This window comes from Nycticebus coucang, chromosome 14 (genome assembly GCF_027406575.1).
Source record: "Nycticebus coucang isolate mNycCou1 chromosome 14, mNycCou1.pri, whole genome shotgun sequence".
Lineage (NCBI taxonomy): Eukaryota > Metazoa > Chordata > Mammalia > Primates > Lorisidae > Nycticebus > Nycticebus coucang.
Window position 1 is genome coordinate 13,335,174 of NC_069793.1, and position 20,651 is coordinate 13,355,824.

General features: G+C 39.4%; 1 protein-coding gene across 1 annotated transcript in view; it reads left to right on the forward strand.

The window, feature by feature from the left end:
• Positions 1 to 20,051, forward strand: part of OSBP (oxysterol binding protein) — a 33,241-nt gene extending 13,190 nt beyond the window's left edge. The window contains exons 6-14 of the mRNA XM_053561371.1: positions 247 to 301; positions 501 to 632; positions 4,720 to 4,965; positions 5,407 to 5,527; positions 12,017 to 12,120; positions 13,158 to 13,253; positions 13,904 to 14,085; positions 17,530 to 17,750; positions 17,837 to 20,051. Coding sequence (XP_053417346.1) covers positions 247 to 301; positions 501 to 632; positions 4,720 to 4,965; positions 5,407 to 5,527; positions 12,017 to 12,120; positions 13,158 to 13,253; positions 13,904 to 14,085; positions 17,530 to 17,750; positions 17,837 to 17,979 — 1,300 coding nt within the window. The 3' untranslated portion in view covers positions 17,980 to 20,051. The remainder of the gene's footprint in view (positions 1 to 246; positions 302 to 500; positions 633 to 4,719; positions 4,966 to 5,406; positions 5,528 to 12,016; positions 12,121 to 13,157; positions 13,254 to 13,903; positions 14,086 to 17,529; positions 17,751 to 17,836) is intronic.
• The last annotated feature ends 600 nt before the right edge of the window (positions 20,052 to 20,651 follow it).

A 20,651-nucleotide genomic window follows, 5' to 3' on the forward strand; every position in this document is an offset into this window, starting at 1 on the left:
CTCTTTTTCTATAAGTGGAAAAGTGTCAGCTTTTTAACATGAACAAATTCTCCAGAGATATTTAAATTCATACCTTTTCTATCTTAAGTGTCTTTGTAAGTTTACATAGTATACTAGGCATTCTGCTTTGTAAAGAAATGTTGAGAAACATAACAATAGCAACAATGACGACAAAAAAGCTATGTCGAGAGCTACACTCTAGTTCTGGTCTTTGTTCTAATTCTTCTATGTTTTCCATCCATGCAGACGTACTGGCAGCAATATCAGTGGAGCCAGCAGTGACATCAGCCTTGATGAACAGGTAACACTTACGTGCGAGTGATCAAAGCTGAGGGACTCGGGGTATGATTCCCAAGGATTTGTTTGTGAAGTACTAAGAGAAACAGGAAATAGTGATTTATTTATTTATTTATTTATTTTAGCATGGGGGAAGGGAAGGTTGTAAATAGTGGGTTTTCTGTTCTTTGTGGGTGATTGAATAGCTTTGTTTTTGCTTTCAGTACAAGCATCAGCTGGAGGAGACCAAGAAGGAAAAGAGAACCAGAATACCATATAAGCCAAATTATAGCCTCAATTTGTGGAGCATCATGAAGAACTGCATTGGAAAGGAACTCTCTAAGATCCCCATGCCGGTGAGGTTCTTGTACACCCAGATTGCTGCCAAGAAGTCCTCTCAGCTTCCGTGGGAAGAGGGCTGGTACGACAGCCCATTCCACATGTAGTTTGTGGCATGTTCTCTGTTATCCTTGTAGTTGTAAACTTAATCCTTAATCCCTTAATCTTGGCTGTGGATCATAGATCATCTATATCAGATCTCTATGTTTAATAACAGTTATTTTTGAGCAAATTTCCTATGCTAGATGTGCTGGGAAATGCAAACATAACTGTAACATAGTTTCTGTTTTTGAAAAGCATATTGTTTAAAAGAGACAGGTATGAAAATAGGTAACAAATGTTTTCAGGGGCAGGCTTATGGAAAGCACTACACGGATAAATGTTTAGGGGCACCAAAGCCTAAATACTTATTATATAACCTTTTACAGAAAAAGCTGACAACCCCTGCCTTAAATATTGACTTAACTCATTCTGTGTTAAAGTCCAGAAGTAAGTGGTCCAGGGCTGGTACCTACTCCCTGGTGTGAGGACCAGGCTTCCTTCTGGCCTGTTGCTCTGCTGCCTGTGGCCTCAGTTCCTAGGTCTGAAGTGGCTGCTACAGCTTGTGCCCGCAGGATCTCATCCCATCCAGCCAGAAGATGGAAAAAGAAGACGAGCAAGCTCTGCCTTTTAAGGGTACTTCCTGGAACTTGTGCAAACCATTTTCCCTTAAATATCTCTAGCCCAAACTTACCTATATGGCTACAGCCAGGTGGAGAAAAGGCTGAAAATGGAGACTTCTTTCCTGGCTGGCATGGCCTAGTAAAAAGGCCTAGTAAAAAGTTGAGAGTTCTACTAGTTTTGTAGAAGAAGAGAAGAATGGATAGTGGGGGGATGGGGCGGATGGGCAGCCAGTTCTGTCCATAGCCAGCTACTTGATGTACCAAATACTGAAGGCATTCTCTTTACCCTCTTGGGGCTTACAGACCAGTGTGTGGTTTCTGCCCTTACATAGACAGCATTCCTTGTGGTTGGGGACTGTGTCTTAATAGTCTTCACATTCTTGATGTTTAGCCCAGTGCCTGGCATGTATAGGTTATTCATGTTAAAATAATTCATTAATAGGGTCTTAGAAAACAAGTAGGTTTATATGTAAGTATGTAAGATTTTTGTTAGGAGAAGTATTGCCCTCCAGGTAAGAAAAAGCCATGAGTAAGCACACTAGAGAAATATTTTTTAAAAATTTGCTTTATCAGGGGCTTGAAAAGAACCCCATTACCTAGAGCATTAAATGCCTTGAAGGAAGTAGTGGGAAGATGGCAGATTGCAAAGATGTGGTTCCAGCTTAGAAATAGCCTCTTGTCAGGTGACCTGTCCGTCTCCCTTTACTATTAGTTCCTTGTTGACATTGCCTTTAGGAATGTGCAGTCTCGTACCTATTTGCCTGTAGATCAAGTCCACACCCTTCCCCTGTTCTTAGCTGTGTGACAGGAAAACTGATTTCTCTAGGCTGTATTTTTCAGGCTTCTGTGTCTGTTGGGGTCTGGCTGGGGTCCATTAATGCAAGACACCAGTGGGAGACGAGTTGGGAATAAGGGTATTTCACTGGGTATTTCTCCTCCCCTTTATACCCTCTTGGACAATGCTCTGGCAGCAGCTGTGTGGCTCTAGTTTTTACTAGACAGGCCTCCCCCAAGTCGAGGTTTTAGATTTTTCTGGATCTTTCCCTCCAGCCTCTGGGCTGCAGTAATGCCACTGCTTTTCTTTGTTCCTCCAGCCTATCCGTGGTCCTGGCTTCCTGCTGTTGCTGATCTCCAGCTCTTCATCAATTGTATAAATAATTTCCTGCTTCCTTCTACTTTAAATATTCAGATTTATGTGTTTTCCTATATGGCCTCGGATGAAATGGCCATTATAAAAAGCCTGGCACTTTTAGAGAATCTGGTTCCTAGAGCAGTTGTTGGTGAGCAGGACTGGTATGTGTGACAAACAGTGATAGCTTAAGGATGCGCTCATTCTAGGTCCTGACACTGCTGATAAGTTTAATAACTGCCAGTGGTTTGCTTCATGTATGAAAGTGTTACTTCATGTTGCCTGAAATTTGGCCCCTGAGAGATTTTGTTGGACGTAGTTAAAGCACCCCTTTTTTTTTTTTATTGTTGGGGATTCATTGAAGGTACAATAAGCCAGGTTACACTGATTGCAATTGTTAGGTAAAGTCACTCTTGCAATCATGTCTTGCCCCTATAAAGTGTGACACACACCTAAAGCACCCTTTTTTTTTTTTTGAGGCAGAGTCTTACTTTGTCACCCTTGGTAAAATGCCATGGTTTCATAGCTCACAGCAACCTCAAACTCTTGGATTCAAGTGATTCTCTTTCCTCAGCCTCCCGAGTAACTGGGATTACAGGTGCCTGCCACAATACCTGGCTGTTTTTAGAGTCAGGGTCTTGCTGTTGCTCAGGCTGGTCTTGAACTCCTGAGCTTAAGCAGTCTACCTGCCTCGGCTTCCCAGAGTGCTAGGATTACAGGCGTAAGCCCCCGTGCCCAACCTAGCACCCTCTTTTAAAAAGGTTTAGAGCTTTATCAGTCTGTCACCATTCAGCATGCATTTGTATTATCATATTACCTCTCAGTGCCTCTCAGTGGAGGAAAGATGGTTTTGGAGTGAGACAGGCTATTTTGGTAGATCCTGTTTCCCAAAAGATGAGTATTCTAATGTTTGTCCTCTGGCTCTGTGTTTACTGGAAAATGTCCACAGAGAAATATTTGATATAATTCTCAGAGAAAAAAGTATATGAATGCATAGAAACAAAGATGTGAAAATATTAATAGTCGTTATCTTTAAGTGATAACATTTCAAGTAAATTTTTTTTCTTTATACTTTGTTTTGAAAGTTTTTTATAGCGAAAATTATAAGGTATTAATTTCTCAAGTGAGGGGGATAATAAATATTAGGGTACTATGTAGTTCAGATATTGATGGGTAGGAAGATGAACAAAAATACCGAAAGAAGGTTGGGACATAAGAGAGAAAGGTGTTGGGGTTTTTGTTTGTTTATTTTAATTGAAATGTTGCATAAGGCCAGAACCATTCAATAGAAAGGAATTTTTTCTTCCTTCTTCTTAGAACTCGGGCCAGTAATATTTAGGCTTGTTCAGTTGTATATGGGCTAGCGTAAGAGCTTAACTTCTTTTTATAGCAAATTTTTAAGAAGGAAAATTATAATTCCAAACAGTTAATTTAGGAACTAACTTTTGGAGGGTGGAGGATCATGAATAATGCTGCTTTTGTTCACTTTTCTATGCCAATGGGTAGCACAGGGTCTGGCACACACAATAATTATTTGTGCAGTGAATAAGTAAATAAATGAATGATCATCTTCCCTGGCAGAATCCCCCCCCGCCCACACACACACATACACAAACACTTGCCTCATCCAGTAGTTGAATGGCCCTAAGTTGGCTCTAAAATATTAAAAAGTAAGAGCACGCACAACCCCCCTCTCAGTACCCATCACGAACACTTTCCAGGTTCAGAAATATAGCTGTCCAACCTCAGGAAAGAAATCAGAATCCTAGCCTGATGCAGAACTGATCTGAGATTTGGCAATTGTCTAGTCCAGGGTGGAAGCTAATGTTTGTAATGCAGTCTTTTCACTAGTCAGACCAGAATTGTACTTACAATTCATTACCCTTTCTTCCTTCCCCCAAGAATTTTAAATACCTGACTTCCTCTGTGGGTATACTCATGCTAAAGTATATTACATTTATGTTTTAAATTTATGTATTCAACACATATTTGATGATGGTCTCCTTTGGGCCGCGCATTGATGGCTCTTGGGTATGTAGTGGTGAACAGAAGAGCCTTGGTTTCTGTTTTGAAGAGCTTTCAATTGGTGAAATGAATGAAAGCAATGATTTTTGCCTCTCATTGAGTGAACAGTTGATCCAGGTTGCTTGCAGGTTAAATCTTAGAGCTGCTCTACTGAGCAATGGCCTCTTTTCTGTTCCCAGTGGTTTTCTTTATCAGTCCAACTCCAACAACAACAAAAAAAAATTAAAAAATTAAACTATCTCTTATAGGCAATGGGCAAAGTTTTTATATCTGTTTTTTTCCTTACAGGTGAACTTTAATGAGCCCTTGTCCATGCTTCAGCGCCTTACTGAAGATCTGGAATACCATGAGCTATTAGACCGAGCTGCAAAATGTGAGAATTCTCTAGAACAGCTATGTTATGTTGCAGCTTTCACCGTGTCCTCCTATTCCACCACTGTCTTCCGTACCAGTAAGCCATTCAACCCACTCCTTGGGGAGACCTTCGAGCTGGACCGACTAGAGGAGAATGGATATCGATCCCTCTGTGAACAGGTAAAGGAGCCTCAGGACCATAACATTTCCTTGCTGAAGAAAGGGATGATTTTTCTGATTGATCCCCCTGAGTGCTATGTTTGAAGACATTCTAGTCCCTGTCATCCCAACTTTCCTTCTTTTCCTTCAGAACTTCAAACACTGGAAAAAATAAAAAAGAGCTAGGTGCAGTGGTGTGGTGTGTACCTGTAGTCTGGCTCCTTGGGAGGCTGAGGTTGGATGATTACTTGAACCAGGAGTTTAAGATCAGCCTGGGCAACATAGAGTCTGTCTCTAAAAAACAAACCAATAAACCAAAACTTTAACATTTGAGGCCCGAGGATTCACCTGCTATTATGAGTATCAAAATGTCAAGTGCAAATTTTGGGTGTTTCTCACAAATTAATAGGTAGCATCTTTTCCTTCTCCTTTCTGCCTTAATTTGAACCTGATTTCTTTAAGGTGAGTCATCATCCCCCTGCTGCTGCGCATCATGCTGAGTCCAAAAATGGCTGGACATTGCGTCAGGAAATCAAGATCACTAGCAAGTTTCGAGGCAAATACCTCTCAATTATGCCCCTCGGTAAGGCCACCATCTTTGCAAGTGTTAGTGTTCCAGGAGTGAAAGGTTTTCTGGCATGATAGGAAGGATGATTGGTACAGGAATCAGAAGACTGGAGGTCTGATATGGCACTGAATCTCACTAGCTAGTTTTGTTGCTCACTTAGCTTCTCAGCTTTCAAGTGAAGGAGAGGCTGGAGACTAGTTAAAGATCTATCCCATCATAAATTCTTTATCTGCTTAGTTAGATTTAATGCATCTTTAGGCATTATTTTGGAACATAAATTTTAGCAAATTTTCTCCGCTAATTCTGTCTTTTAACTGATGTCCTCTCCCTGGCCCCCATTACTTTAGCAATCAGTCTTCCTGTAAATTAGAGCTCTTACTATTGCAAGGTTAGGTTTCTTGGATAACCCTTCCCCCTTCTATTCTTCTTTTCTTTCTCCTTCTACATGATGGGCTAGGTATCACTATGTAGTGACTGAATTCTAGGTAAAATGAACCTTTATTTTTAAAGATCTTATTGGATTTTAAGTTAATTTTGTGTCAAGATCAGAAGGCTCAGGTGTGGGAATGGGAATCCTGATATGTAATGTTAGAGAACCTATACCTTAGGGGAAATGTGATTATTCAAAAAGCATAGTGAGAATTCTCACTATTTTCTTGAACTAGAGCAGCCACACATTCGGCATGTATGTACTGAAGGATAAATCTGGTCTGTAGAAAGAGAAAGAAGCGCCAAGCAAATAGAGATTCCACGTAGCTCCTGAGAGAGAGCTAACAGGAACTCCCTGAGCACCTGGTGGCTTTCCACTCCCAGGTTCTAGTCTTTCATGAGGCATGGCTATAATACTTGAATATTCCAGTTGAGGCTTCTACTTTAATAAACTTCTCTCTGCTCAGAAATACAAAGTATAGCAAGCATAGTGCGAACTAGAAATTAGCTAGGAAAAAAAAATCCAGAAATGTTTTGTATATATTAAAAGGAGAAAGGAACTAAAGTGTTAACTCTGTTATTTCAAGGTTAATATGTAAAAGGCTCTTAGAAGAAAGGGGTAGTAAGTGATAAGTGATAGACGAGTCTTGAGCTTTACTAAGATCCTTTAAAAAGCTTCTAATTGCTTACTTATCTTTGAAACTAATAATTTCAGAAGTATCAGGTTGAAAGTAGTAAATGCCTAGGATGTCCAACCTAATTTGCTGAACTTGGATGTTGGTGGTCATATTGCAATGCGACTTTTCACCATGGAGAAAAGTTTCACGAGCCCCTTGAAGATCTCCAAGGATAGTTATGTACAGTTGGCCTTCTGTATCTGCATTCCACTTTCATGATTCAACTAACATTGGATAGAAAATATTTAAGAAAGAAACAATAATAATACAACAATTAAAAAATACATAGATTGTAATACCTATTTTAAATTGCATTTACACTGCACATATATAGGTATATAAGGAATCTAGAGATGATTTAAAGTATATGGGAGGATGTGCGCAGGTTATATGCAAATACTACACCAATTTATAAGGGACTTGACCGTCTGTGGATTTTGGTATCTAATGGGGGTCCTGAAGCAATCCCCCCATGAGTACCAAGAGACAACTACACATTAAAAGATAACTAACCAGTGAAATGATACTTGTTTTCTTTATAATTGGACTAATCTAGACTTTAAGGAATGAAACATGGTGTAAGGGGTGGGTTTAATTTTTTGGAGTTAAATGTCTTTGATAGCATTCATATTCCTATGGCTATTTAAGAATTTGGGTTATCAGGATATGTTGTCTTAAGGCCTTCCCTCCACCAGCTACTTACTGAGTACCTGCCATGCTACCAGGCATGGTTCTTGGTGTTTGGGAAAGTAAGTGAACAAAACAAAAACCCTGGCCTTACTGAGCAGATTGAAAAAAAGAAATGACATGGTTCTAGACATTGGTCCTAGGGATGACTGTATTTAATATTTTTGGACCAATGATTTGGAAGGAAAATCATGCAGTGAAATTTTCATACTAGCGATTACACTCAACTCTTGGAGGATAAATTGTTAAATCAATAGATATAACTGAAGAAAGATAGAAGGTTACAAGTGAGTGAGCAGGTAGAAGATTGGTTAACTCTGGTGTACTGAGCATAAAGTAATGCATTTAGGGATAAGTAATTCAAACTACTGTGATAATTAAGATAGCATTTATTGAATGTTTACTGTGAGTCACACATTGATTAAATGCTTCTAATGTATTAACTCATTCAAAGCTAACGATTTTGTGATAGGTACTGTTATGGTCACCCAGCTAATAAGTGATCTGAGCCGAGGTAGTTGGGCTTCAGGGCCCACTGTCTTAACCAAAAAGCTGTCCTAAAAAGGGAGAGACTATAAGCTGGAAAAAGGACATTGAAGACATCACTCCAATAAACTCTTAATTGGAGTCTAAAAAGACAGGACAGTTTTAAGGTTATTTGGTGGCAAGAAAACTTTACACAAAATTATGGTTCAGTTAACTCCACTTTGAAAAAGTCATAGCCATGCCTGGAGAAAATAAAATACAGAGCAGTGAAGATACCTAAAGGTATTTGGAGACAGTGGCAGTGAATCTGAGTCTCCCTATAAAAGAGATTAAAAAGATTAGAACTCTTGGCGGGGCACTGTGGCTCATGCCTGTAATCCCAGCACTGGGGAGGCTGAGGTGGGTGGATTGCCTGAGCTCACAGGTTTGAGACCAGCCTGAGCCAGAGCCAGACCCCGCCTCTAAAAATAGCCAGGCATTGTGGCAGGTACCTGTAGTCCCAGCTGCTTGGGAGGCTGAGGCAAGGGGATCACTTAAACCTAAGAGTTTGAGATTGCTGTGAGCTGTGATGCCATGGCAGTCTACCACGGGTGACAGAGTGAAACTCTGTCTCAAAAAAGAGAGAGAACTCTTGCAAACTAGAAAGAAGAATGCACCCAGAAAATATAATTGAAGCTTGCAAAATAAGAAGACTATTGTTGAGGGGAAATAAGAGTTTGTTTATCAGGTTCTAGGATATTGGATCTAGGTGGTAGTCTTGAAAATTTACAGAGATACATTTAAATAAGAGTATTATTTTACAGTTTTCTAATTTAAAAGGGATTATAATTTGAGAATAAATTGAAACACCCATAGCTTATTGATCTTTGTGTCTGCCATACTACACAGGTCTTTGAACCTTGGATTTGTCCTTGAGTCATAAAATTTGTCCTAGTTACAAAATTCCTACCATATGGTTTTATCTATTCTAATATTTACTTTTTGATTGGATATTTAATTTTACATTTATTATAACTACTGACAGGGTAGGATTCATAGCTGCCATTTTGTTAAATTTTTTCTATATATCTTATATCTTTTTTTATTGCTCTACTCTTCTATTACTGTCTTCATTTGTGTAAAATAGAGATTTTTTTCTGAGTGTGCCATCTTAATGCCTTTGTCATTTTTTTGAGACAGAGTCTCATTGTGTCACCCTTCGTAGAGTGCTGTGGTGTCACAGCTCACAGCAACCTCGAACTCTTGGGCTTAAGTAATTCTCTTGCCTCAGCCTACCAAGAGCTGGGAATACAGGTGCCTGCCACAATGCCCGGCTATTTTTAGAGGCAGGGGTCTCACTCTTGCTCAGGCTGGTCTCGGACCTGTGAGCTCAGGCAATCCACCTGCCTCAGCCTCCCAGAGTACTAGGATTATAGGCATGAGCCATCGAGCCTGGCCTATGTCTTTAATTTCTTTCAGCAATGTTTTATAGGTTTTACCTCCTTGCTTAGTTCCCAAGTGTTTTATTCTTTGTAATGCTATTATAAATGGAATTGTTGATATCCTTGTCAGATTGTTTATTGTTAGTGTTTAGAAATGCAACTCATTTTTGTGTGTTGACTTTGTGCCCTGCTACTTTATTAGTTTGAAGAGATTGTTTTAGGGGGAGGGGGATGGAATTTTTAGCATTTTCTGCATATGAGATCGTGTCCTCTGTGAACACAGATACTTTTACTTCCTCCTTTCTATTTGGATATCTTTTATTTTTTTTTTTTTCTTGCCTATTGCTCTGGCTCGAACTTCCAGTACTTTGTTGAATAGAAAAGAAGTGAATGTGGGCATTTTTGCCTTGTTCCTGGTCCTAGAGGAAAATCTTTCATTGTTTCACCATTGAGTATGATGTTTGTTGTGGAATTTACATATCTGGCTTTTTTTTTTTTTTTATTGTTGGGGATTCATTGAGGGTACAATAAGCCAGGTTACACTGATTGCATTTGTTAGGTAAAGTCCCTCTTGCGATCTTGTCTTGCCCCCAAAAGGTATGGCACTACATGTCTGGCTTTTATTATGTTGAGGTATTTTCTTTCTATTTCTATTTTGTTGAGTGTTTTCATTATGAATGATAATTGAATTTTGTCAAATGCTTTTTCTGTATCAGTTGAAATCATTTTTCCCCTTCATTCTGTTAATGTGGTGTATTACATTGATCGATTTTCACATGTTGAACCATACTGAGGTTTTGAGAATAAATCCCACTTGGTCATGGTATGTAATCCTGTTACTATGCTGCTGAATTAAGTTTCCTAGTATTTTGTTGACGATTTCTGCATCAGTGTTCATAAGAGATGCTGTTCTATAGTTTTCTCTCTTTTTTTGTAGTGTCTTTTTTCTGGCTTTTGTTTTAGGGAATGCTGGCCTAATAGAATGAAATGATAGTGGAGGAGGTATTAAGAGATTAAGGGCATATCGAGGTGAAACAAATATTTTGAAGATGTGTGTGAAGATTAAATGAGATAATGCATAAAGAAAACATAGCATGTGCCTGATATAGCAAGTGCTGTCAGCAGAGTTGCTGTGATCATCATTATTATCATTAATGTCATTGTCTTCATTGTTGTTATTCTCATCAGCCACCTTCCAGAGGTACTTTAGTCTTCGTTCAAGACAGACATGCTTAAACTGCAATTAGTGTGTTCTTTTCATTAGTGGTTACAAAGGGAATTATAGAGTGAGTTATACTGTTAGTGGAATTGACTGTATTATTCACTATGTATCTTTTTAAATTTATTATTTTGAATCCTCAATTACCTCTGCTCAACCCACTGATACTAGTTCATTTGAGATCAGCTCATAGAACAGGAGCCAACTATATCTACTATCTATTATGTTTCAAGAATTTTATTGAGCAAATAAAATTTACTGCACAACAGAATGTGATTCTCATTGCTAAAACTGAGGCCCAGGAAAGTTAAAAACATTCCGGGCACAATTCTGTACTGCAGTTCTGAGAGTAACCACCTAGAGTTCGTGCAGACTCCCTAAGTTACGAGCACAGTTTGGATCAGATGCCAACAAGTTTGGTGGTCCCTTAACCAGGTGACTACAAATTTTACAAGTTCCTACAACTCTCTCAAGCTTGATAATTTGTTAGAATTGACTCTGAGAACTCAGGAGAATGCCACTCAATCATTACACTATTATTATTTAGAATACGAATCAGGATCAGCCAAATGAAGAGACCCATAGGGTGAGGTCTGGGAGGGTACTGAACACAGAGCTTTTGTGATATGTACTGCCCTCTCCCCATGGATCAGGGTATATTACCTTCCTAGCACATAGATGTATTTACCAACCAGGAAACTCCACCCAACTTTGGTGTCCTGAGATTTTATTGGGGTTTCATCATGCTGAATTATTTTCCACATGATTGAGTTCAATATCCAGTCCTCTTTCCTCCCTGGAGGTCATGAAGTTGGACCAGTTATCAGGTGATTCAAAGCTCCAACTCTAATCACATGGTTGATCCTTCTGGCCTGGCTTGCCCTCCTCCTGAATGATCTTATTAGTATTAGCTGTCTGGGGCCCACTATGTGTTGCTTCATTAGCATAAACTACTGAGGCCCACAATAAATAACAAAGATACCCTCATCACTTGGGAAATTACAAGACTTTAAAGATTCCGTTCAAGAACTCCTGGACAAAGACCAGACATACTCTTTGTTATACAACACAGGGTCACATATCTGATGAGAGCTAGAGACAGGATTGAATCCAATTCTGTCTGATTGCAAAGCTCCTGCTCTTTCCACTACTCCATTTTTATTATTAAGGCCCTTAGAAGAAGGGTTTGTTTTGGATCACACAGCTAGTTATTAACACTAGAGCCTGGCCCCTGAGGCTGACTGCTAGTGCAATGCTTCTTCTGCAGTGCAAGCTTATTTCTTTATGTTGGGAAGTATTTGATTTGTTTCTGTAGATTTCATGGCTCATGGTATAGAATATAGATCCCTGGTTAAGATGTATCAGTTATCAGTGTCTGTTATCATTTATTCATGCATTGAAAAAGTCAAGTAAAAAAATGCAATCAATGCTTTCAACATTTAAGAAGGGTATAAATTTTTTGATGTATTTTCTTTTTAAAAGTAAGAAATATCAATAGAAAGAAATTAATCTTGCTGTTTCTAGTTTACATGGGTGCTATTTTTCTGATATTTGGCTTAATTTATATTCTTCTTTCTACCTCCAGGTACCATCCACTGTATTTTCCATGCAACCGGGCATCACTATACGTGGAAAAAAGTTACCACAACTGTACACAATATTATCGTAGGCAAGTTATGGATAGATCAGGTGAGCAAAGGTACCCCAAGTAATTCTGCAATTCAGAAGAATACTTCCTTAGGTACATCTTTGCAGTATTTAGGACCTGTGAACTGATCCCAGGATGTTACTAGTTCATAATTTCTCTTAAGGAATTTCTCTCAGGTAATATCCCTACCTCACCTCCCCAAGTTTCTATAACTCAAATTATTATTTATAAATGACCAAATTATAACATTCTTGAATGACTACTGGAACTATGTTGGCCATTAAGAAGGGTATAAGAAAATAATAAACATGCCCCCCCCAACTCTTAATCTTTTCATTATTCATCAAATGATTTGGTGCCAGGCAGTATGCTAGGTTCTAGGAATACAAAGTAAAATGAGCTATTCCTCAAGAAGTGATTATATCATAAGAGATATATGATAAAGGAGGAAATTGAAAAGTTTGTAACAAAATACATTAGTATGAAAAATGTCCTAAGTTAAAATACAGTTAATCGTCAGTTTGCTCTTAAGTCAGTGGTTATAGTAAATTTATAAAAGGGAGGGAATACTATCTTCTGAGCAGGCAGGAAAGACTTCAAAGTAGATGTGGGAATTAAACTGAGCCTAGAAGAGTAGTTTGGGATTTAGAAGATAGAAAGGAGGGGAAATGAAATGAAAAAAGTATAGCAAGGCCCATCATATGGAACTTTGAAATTGTGAGTAGAATACTTTAACCAGGAGAGGTCATGAAGGGTGCTAGTGAGGGACTGGTTTAGAAAGTGAATTATTACATGAATTTCAGTATCTGTGCTGAAGGTTAAATCATGCCATCTAGCATGTGAAACCCAATTCAAAACAAAACAAAAAATTATTTGATCTTCATCTCAACCTGAAATGCCAAGGTTACATAGGGATTCCATCACAGTTCCAAGATTGGCTAAGACTTGAATCTTAAACAATGGAGTGCTAAAATGTAAGATTGAAAAGTAAGGTATTATGAAGCATGGGATTTTGACAGACATTGAAATCATCTGATCTTAATAGAACTAATCTATGATTTGTTTTTTCATTTTACAGTCTGGCGAAATTGAAATTGTGAATCACAAGACAGGAGAAAAGTGTAATCTTAAATTCGTTCCTTACAGCTACTTCTCTCGGGATGTTGCAAGAAAGGTAAGGGCAGTTAAAAATTTTTTTTTTCCTACTTAGTCCGTATCTCTTAATGATTTGGTGATTCAAAAAAAGTTGAGGTGAAAGAGAAAACAAGAAAGGAGACCATATTGCATTATTAAACCAATTCCTTCCCTTTTCTAGAAAAAGCACTAAGTGAAGAAGTGAAAATCAAGAGCAGTGAGACATTGAAAATCAGAAACACAGAGGAAGAACTAATAAAAGAATTATAGGAAAAAGTATGGGCAGTTTGACCCCTGTGAGGTTTAAGAGAGAAGTTGTATGTTGCGACTACAATGGAATTGTGCTGTGTGTTTCTTTGAGAGAGTGAAGAATAGCTGAGGGTGTAAATCTGTTTGTAGGTCTGTATGATTTTTGGAGAGAAGAAATCTAAGTACCAGTCAGATGCTTTTTCTACATATAGCATTATATCAAAAGTCCTTATTCAACAAAAACTAATAATGAAACCACCAAGTCATGACTTAGTTACTTAAGGTAGTGCCAAACAATGTAACAACATAATTTGGATGAGTCCGTGGTGTTATAACAGGATCTCACCAGTATTTAGCCTAGGATTTTAGTTACCAGAATAGTCTGGTAAGGTAACTCACAGTGAATGCCATAGACCTAATCCCTGCTTTTCACCCTTGCAGGTAACAGGAGAAGTAACTGATCCATCAGGAAAAGTTCACTTTGCCCTTCTGGGGACATGGGATGAGAAAATGGAATGTTTCAAAGTACAACCAATCATTGGGGACAATGGGAGCGATGCTCGACAGAGAGGCCATGAAGCAGAGGAAAGCAGGGTCATGCTATGGAAAAGGAATCCTTTACCGTGAGTGTCAGCGTGCATGATGCGGAGACACTACTTTGACCTTGATGGTGGAGAAGTACTGAGGCATTTCTGCCTGCCTTCCCAGTTAATAATGTGAGGTTAAACAAGGGAAATCAGAACCTTTGGAGAGATTACTAGAAAGTTGTCATAATGTGACTTGAGTTGTCCCAAAAAAGTTCAAACTAACCAAACCACATCTACCAAAAATGATTTTGTGCTTTCTAAAGGTCTTTTGGATCTTGATTCAGAGGGATATTTTTCTGTAATTTAGAGCAAAACTATTCAAAAACAGCTGGAGGAGAAAGGTGCCTATCACCTGTTTACATTTTAGCCTAAAGGCTCAGCAGTGACAGAAAGGTCCTCAAAACATTGTACAGAACTTTGGAAACAAGACGGAGGCCATTTTTCTCCTGGCATCATCTAATACATTCAGTGTGTAGTTAATAGGCAAGATTATCCCAGGAGGAGTTTAAAAAGAAAGCCAAGGGAACAGGAATGGAAATTTTAATTTAACAGAATGTTTCATTTCTGGGCGGCGCCTGTGGCTGAAGGAATAGGGCGCCGGTCCCATATGCCGGAGGTGGTGGGTTCAAACCCAGCCCCGGCCAAAAAAAAAAAAAAAATTCTTTGCAGAATGTTTCATTTCTGCTAATGAATGTAGATAATTTCAGCCACAAGCAATACAACTCAGGAGACTATATTGAATTTTGAGTAATGCTGGGGAGGGGATGGTGAGTGTGAGTGATCCAGTTTGACTTTCTTTTTTTTTTTTTTTTTTTTTTTTTTGTTTATTCTTGGGGATTCATTGAGGGTACAATAAGCCAGGTTACACTGATTGCATTTGTTAGGTAAAGTCCCTCTTGCAATCATGTCTTGTCCCCAAAAGGTGTGACACACACCAAGGCCCCACCCCTCCCTCCTTCCCTCTCGCTGCTCTTCCTTTCCCCACCTCTCCCTCCTTCTTTCTCTCTCTGCTCTCCCCTTCCCCCCACCCCAAGCATGACCTTAATTCAAAATTGAGTACATATGATTCATGCTTCTCCATTTTTGTGATGCTTTGCTAAGAATAATGTCTTCCACTTCCATCCAGGTTAATACAAAGGATGTAAAGTCTCCATTTTTTTTAATGGCTGAATAGTATTCCATGGTGTACATATACCACAGCGTGTTAATCCATTTGTGGGTTGGTGGGCATTTTGGCTGTTTCCACATTTTGGCGATTGTAAATTGAGCTGCAATAAACAGTCTAGTGCAAGTGTCCTTATGATAAAAAGATTTTTTTCCTTCTGGGTAGATGCCCAGTAATGGGATTGCAGGATCAAATGGGAGGTCTAGCTTGAGTGCTTTGAGGTGTCTCCATACTTCCTTCCAAAAAGATTGTACTAGTTTGCAGTCCCACCAGCAGTGTAAAAGTGTTCCCTTTACATCCATGCCAGCATCTGCAGTTTTGAGATTTTGTGATGTGGGCCATTTTCGCTGGGGTTAGATGGTATCTCAGGGTGGTTTTGATTTGCATTTCTCTAATAGATAGGGATGATGAACATTTTTTCATATGTTTGTTAGCCATTCGTCTGTCTTCTGGAGAGAAGGTTCTATTCATGTCTCTTGCCCATTGATATATGGGGTTGTTGGCTTTTTTCAGGTGGATTAATTTGAGTTCTCTATAGATCCTAGTTATCAAGCTTTTGTCTGATTCAAAATATGCAAATATCCTTTCCCAGTGTGTAGGTTTTCTATTTGCTTTGGTTGTTGTCTCCTTAGCTGTATAGAAGGTTTTCAATTTAATGATGTCCCATTTGTTTTACTTTTGTTGTTGTTGCAATTGCCATAGAGTCTTCTTTCCCCCGGCCAATATCTTCCAGTGTTTTTCCTATGCTTTCTTTGAGGATTTTTATTGTTTCATGCCTTAAATTTAAGTCTTTTATCCATCTTGAATCAATTTTTGTGAGTGGGGAAAGGTGTGGGTCCAGTTTCAGTCTTGTACATGTGGATATCCAGTTCTCCCAGCACCATTTATTGAATAGGGAGTCTTTCCCCCAAGGTATGTTCTTGTTTGGTTTATCAAAGATTAGGTGGTTGTAAGATGTTAGTTTCATTTCCTGGTTTCTATTTGATTCCAAGTGTCTGTGTCTCTATTTTTGTGCCAGTACCATGCTGTCTTGACCACTATGGCTTTGTAGTACAGCCTAAAATCTGGTATGCTGATGCCTCCAGCACTGCCTTAGCTATACGGGGCTTTTTCTAGTTTCATACAAAACGCAGAATCATTTTTTCCAAATCTTGAAAGTACGATGTTGGTATTTTGATAGGAATGGCATTGAATAGGTAGATTGCTTTGGGAAGTATAGACATTTTAACAATGTTGATTCTTCCCGTCCATGAGCATGGTATGTTCTTCCATTTGTTAATATCCTCTGCTTTTTCCTTTCTGAGGATTTCATAATTTTCTTTATAGAGGTCCTTCACCTCCTTCGTTAGGTATATTCCTACGTATTTCATTTTCTTTGAAACTATGATGAAGGGAGTTGTGTCCTTAATTAGCATCTCATCTTGACTGTTATTGGTGTATACAAAGGCTACTGACTTGTGGACATTGATTTATATCCTGAGACATTTCTGTATTTTTTGATGACTTCTAGGAGTCTTGTGGTTGAGTCTTTGGGGTTCTCTAAGTATAAGATCATGTCGTCAGCAAAGAGGGAGAGTTTGACCTCTTCTGCTCCCATTTTGATTACTTTTATTTCCTTTTTTTGCCTAATTGTATTGGCTAGAACTTCCAGCACTATGTTGAATAGTAAAGGTGACAGGACAACCTTGTCTGGTTCCAGTTCTAAGAGGAAAAGCTTTCAGTTTTACTCCATTCAGTAAAATATTAGCTGTGGGTTTGTCATAGATAGCTTCAATCAGTTTCAGAAATGTGCCACCTATGCCTATACTCTTCAGTGTTCTAATTAGAAAAGGATGCTGGATTTTATCGAATGCTTTTTCTGCATCAATTGAGAGGATTATATGATCTTTATTTTTGCCTCTGTTAATATGGTGGATAATGTTTATGGACTTGCATATGTTAAACCAGCCTTGCATCCCTGGGATGAAACCTACTTGATCATGATGTAGGACTTTTTTGATGATAAGCTGTAATCTATTGGCTAGGATTTTGTTGAGAATTTTGCATCTATATTCATGAGTGAAATTGGTCTGAAATTCTCCTTTTTTAGTTGGGTCTTTTCCTGGTTTTGGTATCAGGGTGATGTTTGCTTCATAGAACGTGTTGGGGAAGATTCCTTCCTCCTCAATTTCAGTTTGGCTTTCTTAATTAGGGGTACCCTTTTTATTTGTAAGACAACTTGGCAATATAGTCTTGGTGGTGTACTTAGTTGTTCCTCCTTGAGTAAGGCCTGAGCTCTGGCATTACCCTTTTTCTTTCTCATCCTTTACTTTCAGGAAGAATGCAGAAAACATGTACTACTTCTCAGAGCTTGCTCTAACTCTCAATGCCTGGGAAAGCGGCACTGCCCCCACAGACAGCCGGTTACGGCCTGATCAGAGACTGATGGAAAATGGGCGCTGGGATGAAGCAAATGCTGAGAAGCAGCGCCTGGAGGAAAAACAAAGACTCTCCAGGAAGAAGAGAGAAGCAGAAGCTATGAAAGCCACAGAGGATGGTAACGAACTTCCCTTGTACTCTTATGTCTTCATATGTGGAAATTGCCAGCATTAATTTTGTTTTTTGTTACTCTTTCCCTTTTAGGCACACCATATGATCCCTATAAGGCACTATGGTTTGAGCGGAAGATGGACCCCGTTACCAAGGAGTTAACCCATATTTATAGGGGAGAGTACTGGGAGTGTAAAGAAAAACAGGACTGGAGCTCATGCCCGGACATTTTCTGAAACGGCAATAACAAAGAGGAGGAGGATCTAACGGAGAAGAGGACAGAGGATGTGTGGGAAAGCTGGCAGTTGTGACTCTCTTACCAAGTGCTTTCCTCAAGTTTGTCTGTCTTGACCAATCATTTTTTCCAAATCAATCACCAGAAGCAGACACCAGTGGTGGTGATTGGCTGGTTGCCTTAGCTGATTGTAACTGAGATCGACATCCTAGATACCCGTGTAAGGGAGAGGTGTAGTGGCTGAAAGTGTTATTCCATATCCACAAAGTCAAGTACTCTTGGCTCTTCTTTCTCCCTCTATCCTCGGTTAAGATGTTGTCATTCACCCTCCCCTTGTAGTATCCTGCTCAGCCAAGATGTGCACAAGATTATGATTTAGGGGCATTTTGGTGCTGTTCAGAGCAAGAGCTGATATTAGAAGAAGTTCCTTTTAAAAGAAAAATTTATGACTTAACCAGTGGAGGGATCGTGAATGGTTGCAGTGGAGCTTAGGTATGACATTATGAATATGTTCACACATGGGTCAGTTTCATGGGAAGTCATGTCTATGCAGAGATAACTGAAATACTGGAACTTTTACAAGAGAGATTGCTCTGTAGGGCTGGAATTTTCTGTTTTCACTTACGTCAAATACCCCTCTGCTGTTCTCCATCTTCTTTGACAGCAACTAGAGACCATTTTGGTGGTTGGTAAGAGGGTTGCATTCTCCTCACACAGGGGTTTTATGGACTTTCTCAGGCATAGAGCTTCTGAGATCACAGACAGGATGGAAAATTGACTGCTCACCATTTGTTATCCCACTCCCCCCTCTCCCCCATCCCTCATTGTCTTTCTGGCTTCTCTTCTCTGTCCGGGCACAATACCAATTTGGGTCTGTGCCCTAGGGTAGAGCAAAACATTACCTGTCCCATTCTGATATAGTTCAGAATTTGAGAGAAGTTAATCTGGAATGGAAGTTTTCACCATCTCTCAAGCCCCATGGACTGGAGCCACTTCTGGAATAATGTGTTAAATATCTGTATATTATATATATGTAGAGAAAAATCTAATTTTTTTTTTTGTTTGATTTTCCTCTTTCTCATTAAGAATCTTTTTTTTTTTTTTTTTTGATACCCCTTGTCTCCCTGGTACTCTCTCTAGGATACATGTTGATATGGATTCCAGCTCCTCTGTTTTCCATCTGTTAGGGGTGGACAAACTCAAAACCTGAGCAGGGTCACATCTGGCAGTAACATCCCACAGAACGGGGACTGTGTCTGTGGTTTAAATCATGGGGTGCCCACTGCTGACTAAACTCCGCTCTCCTAATTACCTGACTCTTGAACATGAAATCCTAACCTCTTTGCTGCCTCTTTTCTTTCATCTGTTAGGAAGAGTATGGGTACAAAGTCAGGAGGGTAATTTGCAGGTTAATTCTGCTTCTGTCCAGCACTTACTTAGGCTGAATTCCAAAAGAGTTTATTTCCTAGGATACGAAGCTGAACCTTCCATCATGTGGGGTGGGTAAGAGAACTGCCTGTGTTGGGCCTGGCTTCCTCGTTTATCCGTCTGTATTTGTTTCAGTGGTCTTGTTCAGAAACACAGCCCCTGTGCATCCCACCCTTGGTTGAAGATCACAAACTGAGGTGCCTTCCTTGTATGCTTTTTGTTGGTGTTTTTTGTTTTTGTTCCTTAACTGCTGAGCTTCAGCCAGGGTGGGTCCCGGGGGAAATATCATTCCAAAGGAAGCCATCCCTTCAGGTAAATTGGACTTAAACTGGGTAAATTAGTATTTTCATTCCCTCCCCACCATTCCTTTTCTAGCTGTAATAAACATGAGAGAGGGATGACTTTGACTGCTGGAGAATCTCCTTTTAAGAACCCTATTGCCAGGGCTCTGTCAAGGAGGCCCATCCAAGTGGTGACCTCAGCTTCAAAGTGGGAATTCTCCAACTAAGTTGAACTTCCCTGCCTTCACCCCGTTTTCTTCCTCCACCATCAGCACTACATTTCTAGCTTGACCCCCAGTCAGATTCCTGCTAACGGAAGCAGTTTAGAGTCCTTCAGGTGGAATAAAGTCACATGAAAACAAAACTATATATATTTTCAGTTTTTTTGCCTTATTGCTTTTTTTCCAAAAAAAAAAAAAAAACTAAATTAAATAATTTTTAAAAAGTCATATTGTTGTCTGATTTGCTTCTACTCTTGGACAGGAAGTGGTGGTGGGGAGAACTGTTCCAGTGGTGATTTGTTCTGCCTGGAAGTCTGAGTTTCCTGGTCTTCATGAGAGATTGAAAGAAGAAGGAGGGCCTGTGAGCAGAAGAGTAGTTTTAACTGCCCTTGCCACTTTAATATAATTGTCAATGTCCCACCTTGGTATAGGGCAGTGGTTCTCAACCTTCCTCCTAATGCCTAATGCGGTGGCCCTTAAATACAGTTCCTGTGGGTCACGACCCACAGGTTGAGAACCACTGGTATAGGAGTTCTTTTTTTCCTTTTCATATTTTTTGCAGTTTGGCCTGGGTGAGGTTCGAACCTGCCACCCTCAGTATATGGGGCTGGCGCCCTACTCACTGAGCCACAGGCACTGCCCTCTTTCATTTCTTTTTTTAAATGGAAAGTAGGGAGAAAAAGGAGTAGGAGAGGAAGGGAGAGGGAGAAAGCTGGTAGGTACAAGGAACTTGAAAGTTTTGA